This window comes from Protobothrops mucrosquamatus, unplaced genomic scaffold (assembly GCF_001527695.2).
Source record: "Protobothrops mucrosquamatus isolate PMUCROS unplaced genomic scaffold, P.Mucros_1.0 scaffold670, whole genome shotgun sequence".
Classification (NCBI taxonomy): Eukaryota; Metazoa; Chordata; class Lepidosauria; order Squamata; family Viperidae; genus Protobothrops; species Protobothrops mucrosquamatus.
In genome coordinates this window covers 38528-54824 of record NW_015386958.1, presented here as the reverse complement: position 1 = coordinate 54824, position 16297 = coordinate 38528, and the positions used below count along the sequence as shown (strand labels likewise).

General features: G+C 38.2%; 2 protein-coding genes across 3 annotated transcripts in view; one reads left to right on the top strand and one right to left on the bottom strand.

Moving 5' to 3' along the window:
- Positions 1-8068, top strand: part of CC2D2A (coiled-coil and C2 domain containing 2A) — a 192217-nt gene extending 184149 nt beyond the window's left edge. Inside the window, exons 32-34 of the mRNA XM_029284512.1 lie at positions 1625-1683; positions 3513-3690; positions 7428-8068. Coding sequence (XP_029140345.1) covers positions 1625-1683; positions 3513-3690; positions 7428-7616 — 426 coding nt within the window. The 3' untranslated portion in view covers positions 7617-8068. The remainder of the gene's footprint in view (positions 1-1624; positions 1684-3512; positions 3691-7427) is intronic.
- Positions 8069-10243: 2175 nt separating this feature from the next.
- The window catches only part of FBXL5 (F-box and leucine rich repeat protein 5), a 31384-nt gene continuing 25330 nt past the window's right edge, over positions 10244-16297 (bottom strand). For both annotated transcript variants that reach the window (XM_015818055.1, XM_015818054.1), the window contains 2 exons: positions 14659-14807; positions 10244-11071 (listed from right to left, as the gene is read on the bottom strand). In XM_015818055.1, the coding sequence (XP_015673541.1) occupies positions 10995-11071; positions 14659-14807 (226 nt within the window). In that variant the 3' untranslated portion in view covers positions 10244-10994. The remainder of the gene's footprint in view (positions 11072-14658; positions 14808-16297) is intronic.

The following is a 16297-nucleotide window of genomic DNA, read 5'->3' as shown; positions in this document are numbered from 1 at the left end:
AAGCTGCAATGGAAAACTGGATGCACTTTACCCCATATCCTTAGTAGTGTGAGTTCTACTGTCACCAGATTGATGACTTTTACAATGGGGAAAGGACCTATGTACTTCAGCCTCAACCTCTTGCAAGTTTGTTTCAACTTAAGATACTTAGTAGACAGATACACTTTTTCCCCTACACAGAACACCCCCAGTAAAGCTCGCCTCTTATCTCTTCTTGTTTTTTCTGACTCACGGCTGCCTTAGCTAACACTTTCTTTGCATCGCTCCAAACCCGTTGGAATGAGTCTACCCATTCAGTTAAGGTGCCCGAGGAGGAAGGCTCCTGAGGGCACTCTGGCATTGGCACAAATTCCACCCCTCTGGCTAGCTTAAACCAGTGCTGCTGTGTACTGCATTGTTATACGCTATCTCCGAAAATGGCAGGTTCTGCTCCATTATTGCATTAGCTCGTTCTGCAGAGCCATTCGTACTTGGATTAAAAGCTGAGCTAAGCCCTGGGAGCACCCAATCATCTTTACGAACTCCCTCCAAAACATAGCAGTAAATTGGACCCCTTGGTCCGAAATAATGTGTTTAGGTGCTCCATGTAGCCAGTAGATATGCTGCAAAAACATCTTTGCTAGCCTCTGGGCTGAGGGGAGTCCAGCACATGTGATGAAGTGGGCTTGCTTGGAAAATAGGTCTATCATAGTCCAAATCACGTTTTGCCCCACTCTCCAGTAACTCCACTATAAAGTCCATAGCTATCTCCTCCCAGGATCTAGTCGAATCAGCCACCTGCTGCAACAGTCCTGGACTCTTCCTTAGTACTTTCTTACTGGCTGCACAAACTGCACAACTCTTCACAATGTCTTTCTTCAACTTTGGCCACCAAAACTGGTGATTAGCAAGATGCAATGTTTTAGGAATCCAAAGTGGCCCGTTTGCTTGGCATTGTCACTGTGTTGCAAGACTTGCAATCGCAAACTGTCTGGGACATACAGTTTGTCCCCTTTTCACTCCAGCCTATCCTTCATGGTCAATTCCGTTTGATGAGCCACAACCCACACATCAGTTTGTAGCCCTTGCTTCAGTTGTTGGGCAAATGTGTCAGGGGGAAGTGAGCTCTGCTTTTTCTCTTGCTGCCTGGTTGTAGCTTGTGCAGCTTGTTGTCTGATGGGAATGATGGAGCTGGGAAAAAATTATTTGTGCCTCATATCACACAGGTGAAAGAGAAACTAAACATATAATTTGATTATCCTGAAAACAAGTGCAATCCAAAGGGTTTCTAAGATTTGCTCTGTTTGGGCCTGTTTATTTCCACTGGGTTCTGTTTGTGTATGTTTTTATAAATTTCCAGAATTTGCATCCAAAGGAAATGAGGCCCTATTGTGCCAGAATATTTTGATATTAAAATATCTGAAACAATGAGCAGCATGACTTATTATATAAAACAATGAAGCAACAAATGTACTAATTGTATAAGTAGTATTCATTTAGTCAAAATGATTTTAATGTAATTTTTCTTATGCCATATTAATCACTTCAGGTCTTGAAAGAATAAAAGTACAGATTAATTTAAAGTGCTATAATACTGAAGTGAATTTCATAAAAGCTAAATTATTTCTCTTTCTGATTTCATTAGCCTGAAGAACTCTTCTACCAAAATGCAGATAAGACTGTCGCACTACATTTACAGAATAGGTAATTTTGCATCATCCATATTATTTAGTGGCTGAAAATTAAGGTTGCCAATGTGTTAAATTACCAACAGATGGTAATTTACTGCTGTGCAAGAACCTGCAATCTATTCTTTCACTTCAGTTGAAGGGACTGTGAGAAAAGGCAAAATAGCTATGATTGTTTTGATTGTTGAAAGATCCCTTCCAATTGAAAATCACTGCCAAATGCAGATTGTTTATGATGTCACTGGGACAAAAAATATAAAGGTAGTAAACCAGGAAGAATTGAGATCTGTGATCAAGAATAAAATGGTTGACGTGTGATAACAACCAATATATTTTATGTAAAAAGGGTTCAGGAACTGATAAAGGACAATTGGCAGATTAAAAGGAAATTGCTGTCAAACTTGGCTTTTCAAAGGAATGTGTATGTGACATTACTGATATTCTTCAATATCAGAAGATTTGTGCAAGATGGGTCCCTTACATGGCAGGGAAGAAAGTTCAAGAACTGAAATTTACAGCAGTTGTCACATTACAAGAATGAAAGTGAGGAATTTCTTTATAGCACCCTGACAGTTTATGGAATATGAACTCATCATTATGACCCAGAAAGTAGTTTGGTCCATGCAATATCATCACAAAGAGAAGGGGAAAATGTAACACTCAGGCTTCAACAGGAAAACTCATAGCTACAATTCCTTGGGACAGAGATATGTATTTACATAGATTACATAGATTTTCTTAAACTTGGCAGCACTGTCAGCTCAGAGCAATACTGCCAGGTCTGCCATCTTCAGCTTCTTTGCTTCACTGGCATACTGCCATAATTTGCAAGGAGGGAGAAGGGAAGGAATTTGGGGAAGTAATGCTTGGGTATGGGAAAGGGAAGACAAATGGAAGGGGGGGAGACAAGCTGATGAGAACCAGAGGTGTCAAACCAGAATAAGCCAGCTGTCAAGGACACCTGGCCTGGGAACAGAATGTGAAACTACATAGAGAGGTGCCAAGCATTAAAGCGGTTCCCAAAACATCAAAAAGGAATACTATTGGACACTGGTGAATTGGTCAAGGAGGGAGGACCAGGGAAAGGGAAAATGTGTAACCTTTGTCCTGGAATATTCAGATCTAGCTTTACTTTCGCTGCAAAAGGACCTATCACTTCAATCAAATGGAGTCAAGGGTTTTTCTTTCCTAAACATCTAAGTCAGGACAAGTCTGACAATACATTGCAACACTTAAAACAATGTCTCAAGTTAATTTCAGACAATTAAGTAGGGTTTGTAAGTGCAAGGAGATTTTACGTTTCATATATCGCAAGCTACCCAAGATACAATTGTGTGGTTGGATTTCATTGTATTATCCTATTTGCCATGCAGATTTGGTGTCATGCCATCTTCACTTTTCCCAAAACTGAAGGAATACCTTTATAATGTTGACACAAATGAAAAGATGGAAAGAACTTCAGAAGACGGATATTGAGTCCTGTTGTCATCTAGTTCCCTAGCTGATGAGATAGCAACACCAACGCTGGTGCTGCTATCTCATTTTTTTTCCATTATGAAAATTGACTTCAAATGTTATTACTAAAATACAGGGTTTATGTTTCAATTCAAAAATGGCAGGAATCTAAATGGTAGCCTTTTCAGTATCTTTTTGTAAACCAAACATATTTTATATAGAGAAGCCAGAAATTACATTTCTAATGTAGTTTATTTAGCTATTTGTTTACCAAGGCAAATAAGTCATTCTTGCTAGCTCATCCATGATGTTCTGCATCAAAAAGTTGCAGAATATCCTCAGAATTTCAAATGCAGATTTAACAATGTTTTTAAAAAATTATAAATGCAGGCTCGAGAAGATATTAAAAGAAAAAATCATGGAATGGCGGCCAAACCACTTGACACGTTGGAACAGATACTGTACCTATGCCCTCCGGCAGTTCTTGCCTCTGTTGGAGAAACATCAGGGCAAAGAGGTAGAAGATGATCATCAGGCAGAATTACAAAAACAACTTGGAGACTACAAGGTATGATAAAAGCATTTTAAATATTTGATAGCTGTGATGCTATCAAATGAAACTATAGAGCAGTGTTTTTCAAATTGAACAACCTTAAGATGTGCAGGCTTCAAAGTGTGCTGGCTGGGGGATTTTGGGAGATAAAGTCCATGCATCTTGAAGTTGCCAAGTTTGAAAAATATTGCTCACCAATGGGGAGATATTCCCCATTTAAAAGGATTTGGTTTCTGTCTTAGACTTAGGAGCAGCTGAGCTTTCATTTAGCTTCTATTGGAAGGAAAGTATTGCTTTGGAGGGTTCTCTTTAGAAAGATCGTCTGCTTTAACTGGTAAAAGGGAAGAGCCAAGTCAGCTTTGATTTAGCACACTCTGTTCTAAATCAATCCCTTGGCTTATCTAGAGGTCTTTAAGGGAACACTACCCCACTATATTTAACATTTCCTGGGCCTGATTATAACCTTCCTTTGCACTATTACTCATATTACTCATGTGCATAAGAAATGGGGTGCCCAATTTAATTTTTTTTCCAAAATGACAAAGGCAATTCTTTAAAGGATTTGGACAGTAGTCTGAGGAGGTGCGGGGAGGGGGAGGAGTATCTATTTCACAACATGAAACGTGGCAGAGAACAGGGAAATGGAGTTTAAATTGTTAATACCTAACAGTTCTGGATTATTATTTTTTTTACTATATTTTGATAGTGGCATCTGCAAATGCAAAGCAAGAGATATTGCAAGCACTGTTGCTGAATCCTGATTTATTCACTTATGTTTATCTTTAACTAGATAACTTATCTTTAACTAGATAATTTAACTAGAATTGCTGGCAGGGTATCCAACAGAAAGGAGTAAAAAAAATGACACTGATCCCCAACCATGATATCAAAGACATTCTTTTTATTTTATTACAATACATAGAAAAAGGGTGTAGCTTCATTTGCATGTTTGTGGCCACTATCTTGACTTTTTCACTTCCCCTTCAATTGCTGGAAATAATAAAAATAGAAATAGAAATGGAAATAGAAATAGAAATAGAAAGGAATGGAAAGGTGAGGGGAGAGAGGAGAGAAGAGAAGAGAGAACAGAATCTTTTATTGGCCAAATGTGATTGGACACACGTGGAATTTGCCTCTGGTGCATAAGATTTCAGTGTACATACAAACAACAAAGTAATATAATCAAACTAATAAGAGAAGGCAGTAGCTATACTATATGGGTAAATAAATAGGTATTCACCAAAGTGATGGCATGAGGGAAAAAACTATATCTAATTGGCACGCAATGCCCTATAGTGGCATCCTGGGGGGAGTTGAAAATGTTTATGTCCAGGATGTGAGAGGTCTGTAGATATTTTCTCAGCCCTCTTTCTGATCCTTGCAGTATACAGGTCCTCAATGGAAGACAGGTTGGTTGCAACTGCTTTTTTCTGCAGTCCTAATTATCTGTAAGGACCTACCTCACTTTACATCTTAAGAAGACAGAACTCTTGGAATATCTCTTCCAACAGGCATCTTTATTAAGAGAAAATGATTGCAGGCGTTCTAGACAGGATCTGAGGAATTCTCTCCCATCCTTCAATGTTTTAAGTGTTCCCAAGCAGTCCCCCACCCCACAGTTCTTCCGGGCGACAATTCCCCCCCTTTTCCCTTACTGCCGGCAAAAGGGAGGCTTCAGAAAGCGAGTAGATGAAAGGCGATGGCCTCTTGGTGAGAATCAACATCCAGTCCTTTTGAAGTTTAATGAAGGAAGTGAGAGCCATAAAACCCCCTTCCCCTTCATAGTATGACAGAATCCAGAGAGAGCAGAAATGGGTTTTTTCCATAGTAGATAACTAGAAATGAAATATAATTGGATTCTGACATTATCCATTGAAGTCTGTAACTGCCCTGTTTGGTTGTTGTACCAAACCAGTTATAGAAGTACAAATGACAGACTCAATAATTCCTCTATAGAATGGTCTCAACTCCTGAGATAGTCTGAACTTTCTGATGCAGGAAGAACGTTCTTTGTTGTGCCTTTTTAATGGGGTTCTGATGTTGGATGTTCATTTCAAATCCTGGATTATAGAACCAAGAAATTTGAAGATCTCTACTGTTGATGTTGTATTGTCTAATATAGACAGAGGTGATAGAATAGCGTTCCTCCTAAAATCCAATTTTCTCTCTATAGTTTTAGGGTGTTCAGCTCAAGATTGTTCCGACTGCACCACACAGCCAGATATTCAACCTCCCGTCTACATATGCAGAGTCATCACCGTCTCAAATGAGACCATTGACTGTTGTATCATTTGCAAAGTTCAGTACTTTAACAGAGGGATTCTTAAAGATGCAGTCATTCATATAGAGAAAAAAGTAATGGAGAAAGCACACAGCCCTGGGGATTACCTAAGCTAATATAATGGGAATTCAATGTGATTTTACCTAGATTATCTGCTGTTTTCCATCTGTCAAAAAATTTATAATCCACCTACAAGTTGGACAGGCAGAGCTAGCTAAGTCAGCTTATAATGAAGACTTTCTGGAATGAATGTATTGAATGGCAAGTCTATAAAAAGGACCCTTGCATAGGTCCTTGGGGATTCAAGATATAGTGCAGTGCCATGTTAACAGCATCAACATCAACTGTAGAAAGTCTATAATTTATATGAGCTTCTGCTCATATAGGATTTGATGTTTAATAGATTGTTACGAGTGGGATCTAGTTTAACGAAGAGAAGGACAAGGGGGGACATGATAGCAGTGTTCCAATATCTCAGGGGCTCCCACAAAGAAGAGGGAGTCAAGCTATTTTCCAAAGCGCCTGAAGGCAGGACAAGAAGCAACGGTTGGAAACTAACCAAAGAGAGAAGCAACCTAGAACTAAGGAGAAACTTCCTGACAGAACAATTAACCCAAGGGTAGTCAACCTTGGCTCTTTTATGACTCGTGGACTTCAATTCCCAGAATTCCTGAGCCAGCTGGGAGTTGAAGTCCACGAGTCATAAAAGAGCCAAGGTTGACTACCCCTGAATTAACCAGTGGAACAACCTGCCTCCAGAAGCAGTGAATGCGCCAACACTGGAAGTTTTTAAGAAGAGACTGGACAGCCATTTGTTTGAAATGGTATAGGGTTTCCTGCCTGAGCAGGGGGTTGGACTAGATGACCTCCAAGGTCCCTTCCAACTTTATTATTATTATTATTAATATTAATATTAATATTATTAATATTATTATTATTATCCTGAGGGCAAAAGCCTACCTTGCAATGTTTGTTATTTCCCAAACCATTTTATTGAATTTTATTTACATTATTTTATAAAGGAAGATAAAAATTGGTTCCACAGGATCTCTGAAAACTGAACAGAACAAGACCAAATTCAGTGCAGAAGAAACTGGTGAAAAAACATACAGAAAAACAAATGCTTTAGCACACAATCTTATTAGTCTCGGGGGAGGGACCCAAAGACATATGCAAAAGGACCTTTTTACTTCTATGACCAGTTGGCAAATGATTTAAAATAACTCAAAAGCTGTGTTCTGCGGTTTTCCCCTGACTTCTAAGCCTGCAAAATTGATTCAAAGCCTGTTTTTTTAATTCAACTATTTGCCTTGTAACTTTGTTCTTTCTACTGTAAACAACAGAGAAGGAACTCTTTCAGTTAGTAGTTAAAACATCTACTCTTTGCAAGTTCTTTCCAATGCTATTAAAAGCAGGTATGATGGAATGTGGTGTCATTAGATAATCCTTCTCATTCTTTCCCTTCTTGCAGGTCTCCGGATTTCCCATTCACTTGCCATTTTCAGATGTTGCATCTATAGTTGAGGCTGCATATAGTACTGGAGTTTATAAAACTGAAATTCCAAACACAGAGTTTGCGCTAGCCGTGTATGTTCATGCTTACCCCAAACACATTCTTTCGGTGTGGATTTACGTGGCTTCATTAGTTTGTAATCGTTAGGGCTCTACAGAAAAATATTGACTTCCATCATTTTCACAGATTCCAATAGTCACTGCTGTTCAAGGAATTTCCTGCCTGAGCCCACAATAAAGCTTTGTGTACAGAAACATCTTTGTGGCATCCCAGGAGTTTTGGTGCCAAAGACCAAGGGCTGCTAACACTATCAAGGAGACTGGCAAGAATGAACAACCAGGCGTTCAAAGCCATTGATCTTGCGTGTGCTTAGTCAACCATGCCTTTCTGTATTTACTGCCATATCAAAGCAGGAACACCCTCCTTGTCCCAGATTTCAGTACTTTTGCCTTCAAATCATAGATGACTCATTAAACACAACACCCAGAGACTGTGGTGGTTAAAAGGAAAGGTACCTCTTGACCCAATGTCAGTCATGGAAACTTCATGACTAAGGGCAAGATGGTCTCCCCAGCCCAGCTTACCTTATTGCAGTGGTTCTCAACCTGTGGGTCGGGACCCCATTTGGGGTCGATCAACCATTTCACGGGGGTCGCCAAGCAAGGCTGTCCGCCATTTTTTTTGTCCGCCATTTTTTCCCCTTTTCCGGCGGGTGCCTTGGGCTGGGCCAGCTGGTGGTCGGCCTGCTCCGTCTCTGCCGCTTGCCAGCTACGCCTCGGCCGGCGCAGGGGGCGGAAACACACATGTGCGGCGTTCCCGGGCAGGGAAAGTCCTCGACTTACGACCGGTTGGGTAGTCCTCGACTTACAACCGGTTTAGTCCTCGACTTACAACCGGTTTAGTCCTTGACTTACGACCGGTTTAGTCCTCGACTTATGGTTGGGGTCACGGCATTAAAAAGGTTGAGAACCACTGCCTTATTGGATAGTGGCTATAAGTATAAAATGAAGATGCCCATAGAGGTCACCTGGAACGTCTAAAGAAAAAGCAGTGCAGAATTCTGAATAATTTAGTTTGGTAAATGTGAAGCAGATTATTACAGAATACAGAATAATAAGAGTTGGAAGGAACTTTGAAGATCTTCTAGTCCACCCCCTGCTCAGGCAGGAGACCCTATACCATTCTGGACAAATAACTGTCCAATCTCTTCTTCAAAACCCTCAATGATGGAGCAACCACAACCTCAGGAGACCACAAGGTTTCTTAAATTGCAGATGGAATGAGAATTGGTAAAACATCAGTCCAGTTTTAATAATGCTGGGGTGTATTAGATGCAGGATTTTTTTTTATTTTATTTTCAGCTGGCATTATTGAAGTATAAAACACCCCATCCCCAATCAGAGTTAATTAGGTAAGATTTTGGTCAGAGTGTAGCAGAAATGATAACTCGGAAGCCTGGAGATTACTCTCCAGAAGAATGGACAGGGAGAAGAGTTACCAAGGGAAATAGGCATACTGTAGTTGATTCAGATCCACACTTAATCCAGTGGTTCAAGGCAGCATACCCATGTTTATCCTTTAATTTTCCTGATGCAAATCGCTTTATAGTTGTGTAAAACATTCCATCCTAGGGCAGCAAGAAATTAAACCATTGTTCCCAGGTTTTTTTGATTCTTGGATCTGAATCCTGATAGTTTCTTAGAGATACCATTGTGTCCTCATGTAGGCAAGTAAACTCTCAAATTCTGAACATCTGTGCAAAAAGTCCCCATTCATATTTAGTGGAGGAGAATCATGTGGAGGATTCTTACCAGGACAACCACTGAATTGAATGGATCTGGAAATGGAACAGCTTTGGAATAGAATTGCTGTCTGCACTGTCTTTTTACTTGTTGATGCAAAGTATGTATATATTTCTTGTGAATTGTTTTTAAAGTTTCTGTAAGTGCTGTTTTTAAGATACAATGTAAATCAAGGTAACTTATTAACAAAATAAACATTAGCGTACAGTACATTTATTTCCCTCCAATTGTGACACAAAAATATGGCAAAAGTACTTTCAGAAAAGTTCTTTCAAATCCTTCTACCACCTCATTTGTTGGTGGCCAAATTTGGACAAATTCCTTTTTTTTTTTTAGGAAAGTCACAGCTCTCAGACTGCATGTGACATGAAACCAAGCACTGTATTTTTCAATACAGGTAGTCCTTGTTTAGTAACAATAGGGACCAGCAACCTGGTTGCTAAATGAAGCATTGATTACGTAATCACAAGACTGTGACTATGCTTTGCCACTCCTCCATCCTTTGGAATTCTCTTCCCAGTGCTGGGAAAATTAGGAAAAATGGAATTAAATGTTTGTTAATTAATTCATTGTTTAATTATTGCAGAGGGAGGGATTACAAGAAAGTAGACAATGAAGAATATACAACAAAAGGAGTGCAGTGCTACCAGCTGTTTGTGTAGCATGCTTGGGGCTGGAAGCCACAAACAACTGGTGTATTCCTTATATGCCTGCGTACTCTCTTGTAATCCCTTCCTCTTCAATCTTCCATTCTGCAGAGGGAGAGGGATCATGCACAGGACAATGAATATGACTGTAATGGTAATCATATGACTGAGGGACACTGCAAGGGTAGTAAATGTATACCATGGTATACCATGCTGCACAAGGGAGTCAGTGAGGTCTACTTGTAAGCACATGCCACCCAACACTAGTAACAAATTCTCTTCCACCTTTTTGTATCTTCCCAGCGTGCAAATGGATACAAGAAAGTTTCTTAAAATTGCAGTTTATTTATTACAGTTGCTCTTATCACAGAGAAATTGCTTCTGGGAAAATCCCTTTCAAAATTCAACATCTTTAGTGTGTCTACATAGAAGATGCAGGGGATCATGGTTGCAATGCAACTACAGTTAAGCAAATACTTTGAGAAGCTCACAAGATGATGTGGCAATGACAGTCACTGGCCTGCTGTTTATCAGACTAACAAACTCTGATACTGATGGGAATGTTTCATTTACTGTTCCTCAAGCCTAAAATGTGAAATCAGTACTAAAAGACAGAAGGAATCTCTCTAATTCATTAAGAACAGCTCTGGGATCAGAAGGTTATGGGTAAAATAACTACTTAACAATATATATTGTTATTCAAATGTGTTTCACATTTACTGAAAGATTTCTATATAAGTATGTAAGTTTTTTTTATGGACTTAGCACAAAGAAAGGGGAAAAAACCCCAAATTTAAGTGCCAAATATTAGGATGAAAGTGTTCAAATGATTTAATAATTTCTTTTCAAAGCACAAAAAAATTTCACTTCTCACCTTCCAAATCAGTATGGAACACTGTGAAAACTGATAAAACCCTACAAGGTTGCTTACAATTTTCTGAATTACGGAGCAAAAGAATCCACAAATCACACTCCAAAAAAAAAACAGTCAAGAACAAGATGCAAACTGTAAGTAAAGTGCATGAGAGGAAGCCTGCAGAGCTAAACAAAGTAGACAAAAAAGGTAAGGAGTTGGATCATTCACCAGAGCGGCAGCAGGCTCGGAAACCACACTGCAAGTTCTGGCATCCGCTGGCAGTTTCAGCGTGAGGACCTGTGCAAAGACAGAACAAATGTGAATGGAAGAAAAAAGAACTGGATGCAGTCTAAGAAACTGTTCTAGCAGAAATATGTTTGTAATTTTCACTAAGGGTTTCAAGCTACACTAGCAAAATCATTTGGAGTGCATGAGGGCTATTGATGAATGGGGAATCTCAGATTACAGGCAATACTGGAGTACACAGATTCATCCAATGTAAGTATATTACTCCACAAAAATTAAAGGGACATTATGAATGATCACTTACTGATGAAACTTTGTTAAGAAAACTGGACTGCACATTAAAACAGCATCAAAAGCTACTTACCTCCATTTGCTAGGACTTTTTCTTTATAAAAGCATGCAATCCAATACCTGTATTACCTGACATATAAAAACCACAGGTGTGCCACTGAATTTCAGTCAAATTTCTCTTAATGAACAAGAACAAACAACCATGTTAATCCTAGCAATGTATAGATATTTCATCTGTGTCACAATGTAGCTCCAATCTAACGTGGTCATACTAACGTACCCTTTCTGAGTCCTTACTGAAACTATCATCAGTGTCATATTGAAGAATTTAGTAAGATTTAAAATCCTAAGTTTTGCTACTGATTTTCCATATATATTTTGCCTATAGTACAATGCTGAAAGAAGTAATTTCCATACAATCAAATTACCAGTGAAAGATTGTAATTGGGTTAAAAATATGACTTTTTTTTTAATAAGAAAACCCATGTTTAGTAATGGTCATTCTTTTTTCAACGTTTGCTTTTCCCTCAAACCAGTTCAACCAAACTTAGCAGAAAGCAACTAGGATGGAAGTGGGCTGGGAGGAAAAGGGTACACAAGCTTCAATATATAAAGTTGGAATAATATAGTGGAATCAAGTTTCCTTAACTAACATTCATTCAATGTCAGTTGCTGCCAATACAAACATTAAAGGAGTAGCTGTGCTAGGATGTTAGGATAAAAACAGCATCATATAAAATTTAAAATTCCTTCAAATATCAGAAAAGCTGAATAATAAACCAATCCTAACATCACCATTATGGAATTTTAATTACTTTAAAAATCCAGATATTGTTTAGGGCAGTGGTATTTGATTCAAATATTTTGGGAATGCTTTCCACCCTGCAATAAAGGACAGGTGAAGAACCAGCTTATGATTTGCTTCTCTTGTTAAATTTCAACTGAATCATTGCAAGCATCTAGTTCTCAAGGTTTATCATTTCTTTTTGTACAAGCATTTTAAGACTAGATTCCCACTTTCTTCTCTCTGAGAAGCTTTCATAAATGTTATATGGGAAGTGTTTTTTAGAATTTTTATCTCAAAATGCAAGGCTAAGGGATGAAATTTTTTAAAAAGGAAATTGGTCCTCTTCCACTTCCAATTATAAAACCAAAAGGATGTTATCAAACATTACTCAGCTGCAACCAGAAAGTCAGCAGCAGTAGAAATATACTCCAGTATGATCTTGCATATTTCTCATAAAGCATTAGTATTTGTGCAGCCTAGGAATTCTGATTGGGCAAAACATTTAAGTCCTCAAAACATTTAAGTCCTTATTTCCTCAGTTTCCTGTTGTAAGCAGTTAACAGTAGATTCAAATTTCTATACTTCATAAAATGCTGCATATTATGGAATTCCTCATTTGGCAAATCTATTCTGAAACACTCTTGCAGGGCAACATTTCTCATTGTGAATTTCACTTTCATGAGGTGTAAGAAGTGGTAAGTCAGGAACTTGCTTAAGATACCAACACAACCATACAGGAGCATTTCTGCCAAGACCATTCCTGACATGGCTTTTGGTCTGTAAGTTCAGATACTGATTCAGGCTTAAGATGATTTCAACTCTGAGCAAGAATGCCATTTTTAAATATACTTTGCACTGAAAACAAAATTGATAGTTAGAATATTATCATTAAGATACCTGGTGCTAAATTAATTAATCTTTGAAAGCAAACAAAATTAAAATATTGAGACTTCAATAGAATAGAATAGAATAGAATAGAATAGAATAGAATAGAATAGAATAGAATAGAATAGAAATCAAATCTGGAAGGGACCTTGGAGGTCTTCTAGTCCAGCTCCCCGTTCAAGGAGGGGAACCTATACCATCTCGGACAAGTGACTGTCCAGTTTTTTCTTAAAAATCTCCAGTGATGGAGCGCCCATGATTTCTGAAGGCAAGCTATTCCACTGGTTAATTGTCCTCACTGTTAGGAACTTTCTCCTTAATTCCAAGTTGCTTCTCTCTTTGATCAGTTTCCAACCATTGTTTCTTGTCCTGCCCTCTGGTGCTTTGGAGAATAGACACCCTCTTCTTTGTGGCAGCTCCTCAGATACTGGAATACTGCTATCATGTCAGCCCTATTTCTTCTTTTCTTTAGACTAGCCATGCTGGCTCAGGAATTCTGGGAATTGAAGTCCACGAGTCATAAAAGAGCCATGGTTGCCTACCCCTGGACTAGCCAAACCCAAGTCCTGCAGCCGTTGTTCGTATGTTTTAGTCTCCAGGCCTTTGATCATCTTAGTTGCTTTTCTATGAACTTTTTCCAAGGTCTCAACATCGTTTTGTAGTATGGTGACCAAAATTAGTTGCAGTATTCCAGGTGTGGTCTTACTAGGGTTTTATAAAGCGGTACTAATACTTCTCATGATCTTGATTCTATGCCTCTGTTTATACAACCCAGGATTGTATTAGCTTTTTTGGCTGCCGCTGCACATTGCTGGCTCATAGTCAAGTGGTCATCCACTAGGATTCCAAGGTCCCTTTCACAGTCCCTTTCCAACTAATTTTGTTGGATAGGGCCCATTGTTCAAGTTTGTTAAGATCTTTTTGGATCCTGAGCTTGTCTTCTGGGGTGTTGGCTATTCCTGCCAGTTTAGTGTTATCTGCATATTTGATGAGCTCCCCTTCTATTCCCTCATCTAAGTCATTAATGAGGATATTGAAGAGTACTGGGCCTAAGACGGAGCTTTGTGGTACCCCACTGCTTACTTCTCTCCATGTGGATGTAGTATCATTGAGGACTACTCGTTGAGTATGGTTTGTCAGCCAGCTACAGATCCATCTGGTGGTGATGTGGTCTATTCCACCTTTTTCTAGCTTACCAAGAAGTAGGTTGTGGTCTACTTTGTCAAATGCCTTACTGAAATCTAAGTATACTATGTCCACAGCGTTTTGCTGGTCTACTTATTTGGTCACTTTATCAAATAATGAAATAAGATTGGTTTGGCATGATCTTTTAACAAACTTTTATAACTTTTGTCATAAAAACTTCAAAACAGGATTACATGTTACTTCTAATCTTTTTACAAGCACATATGCCAGAATAAGAGCAAACACAAAACTAGAGATTCCTTTTTTATAAACTGATCATAAGCCATTTGACTGAAACTAAATTCTTTAATACTCCTCACAACTATGCTTCCTTAAGAAAACAGCATTAATTTAGAATAAAATTTAAATATTTATCTTTGGCAAGACAATCAATTTATCAAATGTTTGTACTGTATATTGGAGGTCTTCTACTTATATAAAGGAAATGATTTTGAAGTTTGAACAAATATTTTATTCAAAAAGACATTACCGTTTATGTTGTCACAGTAGTAAAAGTGTTCATGATTTAGAGAAGGGCACACCGAGACCAAATCTTGCAGGCCTGCACTGGTTACTGTCAGACAACCAGAGAGATTGAGGTGTTCTAGATAAGGTAGCCCACCTCCTAGAGTCAACATCCTAGGAGTAGGAAACAAAACTGAATTAAAATCATATCAAGAACTTTCCCCATCCATCCATCCAAAATATGCAAACTGTTGACCACTCAAAGCAGTCTTTCCCAATTTACTCTGGCTGTCAGAAATTCAACTGAGGAATGCTGGGAGGAATATGCAATTGTGTTGCCAAACCATTGTACCCATAAATGGCAACAGTTCCTGGGAGGTCACAAATAATCTCCTAAAGCTAATGGTCTGCAGGAGGTAAAAGTGGAAAGGGGCAACAGATTTTGGAGTGAGGGTGGGTGGGAGCAGGAACAAAAGAGTTCCAAGCAGTAGTTAACATTTTAAAGATTGAAACCTACATACATGATTGGCCTCAAAACCTATCAAGAACAGTCGAATATTTGAGATCTACTTATAGTTTAGTATTATTTCACAAATAATAGCTAACAGAGGCTTTCAAATTCTAAAATAAATTGTTCTAATCATTCTCAGCTCAACAATTTAGAAACTGCTTTGGAAACATCTATATTCCATCTGATTTGCGGAACTTGCCATCTTTCAATTTTACAAATTTTATTAATTTTCAAATAAACAAGTTTTTAATACAAATATGGTGCACATCATTAAAAAAAGAAAACCTATTAAATATCATATTTTCAGAGGTGATCGGCAGTCCCCCCCCCCGCATCCACCCTCTCTTTCACCCTTCCTACCTACTTCCCTCTTCCTTTCCTCCCCTCCTACCTACACCTCCTCTTTCTCTTCCAACTACCCTAACACATCCCACCTCCTTCTTTTCCTCAACCTTCGGATGCAGTTTGGGGGTACTAGCCGACCACCTTCTCTTCATAAAGAAAAAATTACATTATTTCTCTATAACATATTAATACACCAAATTTTATATAACTCTACCCCCTTCATCCCCTTCCCCCCCCCCGGACTTCCCAGAACTGAATACAGGGATAAGCACATAACATCCCAAATCTAAATAAAGCTACCCAAACATAATACAATCAAATATTAACATACTTTAACTCTAATATACAATAATAAACATAAATATAATATATATAATATATATAAATTATACTAAGTAAATAGAAATAATAATAAATTTAATCAAAAGCAATATGATAATTATTCATTTCATACTTTCTCTGAATATAATCTATTCATCTTCTCCAAACCAAAATAATTTTTTCTTGAGATTGATCTTTCAAATATGCGGAAATCTTGGCCATTTCTGCAAAATATGACACCTTCAATCTCCAATCGTCCATAGTAGGTAATACATCCTTCTTCCAATTTTGAGCGACCAATAACCTTGCTGCTGTTATGCAGTACAGCATCAAATTCATTTCTTTAAAATCCAAATTTTCCATAATACCCAATAAAAATAATTGCGGTGTAAATTTTATCTTTTTCTTAAAAATCTGTTGGATGTTCCACCAGATCTTAATCCAAAAAGCCTTTACATCCCTACATGTCCACCAAATATGATAATAA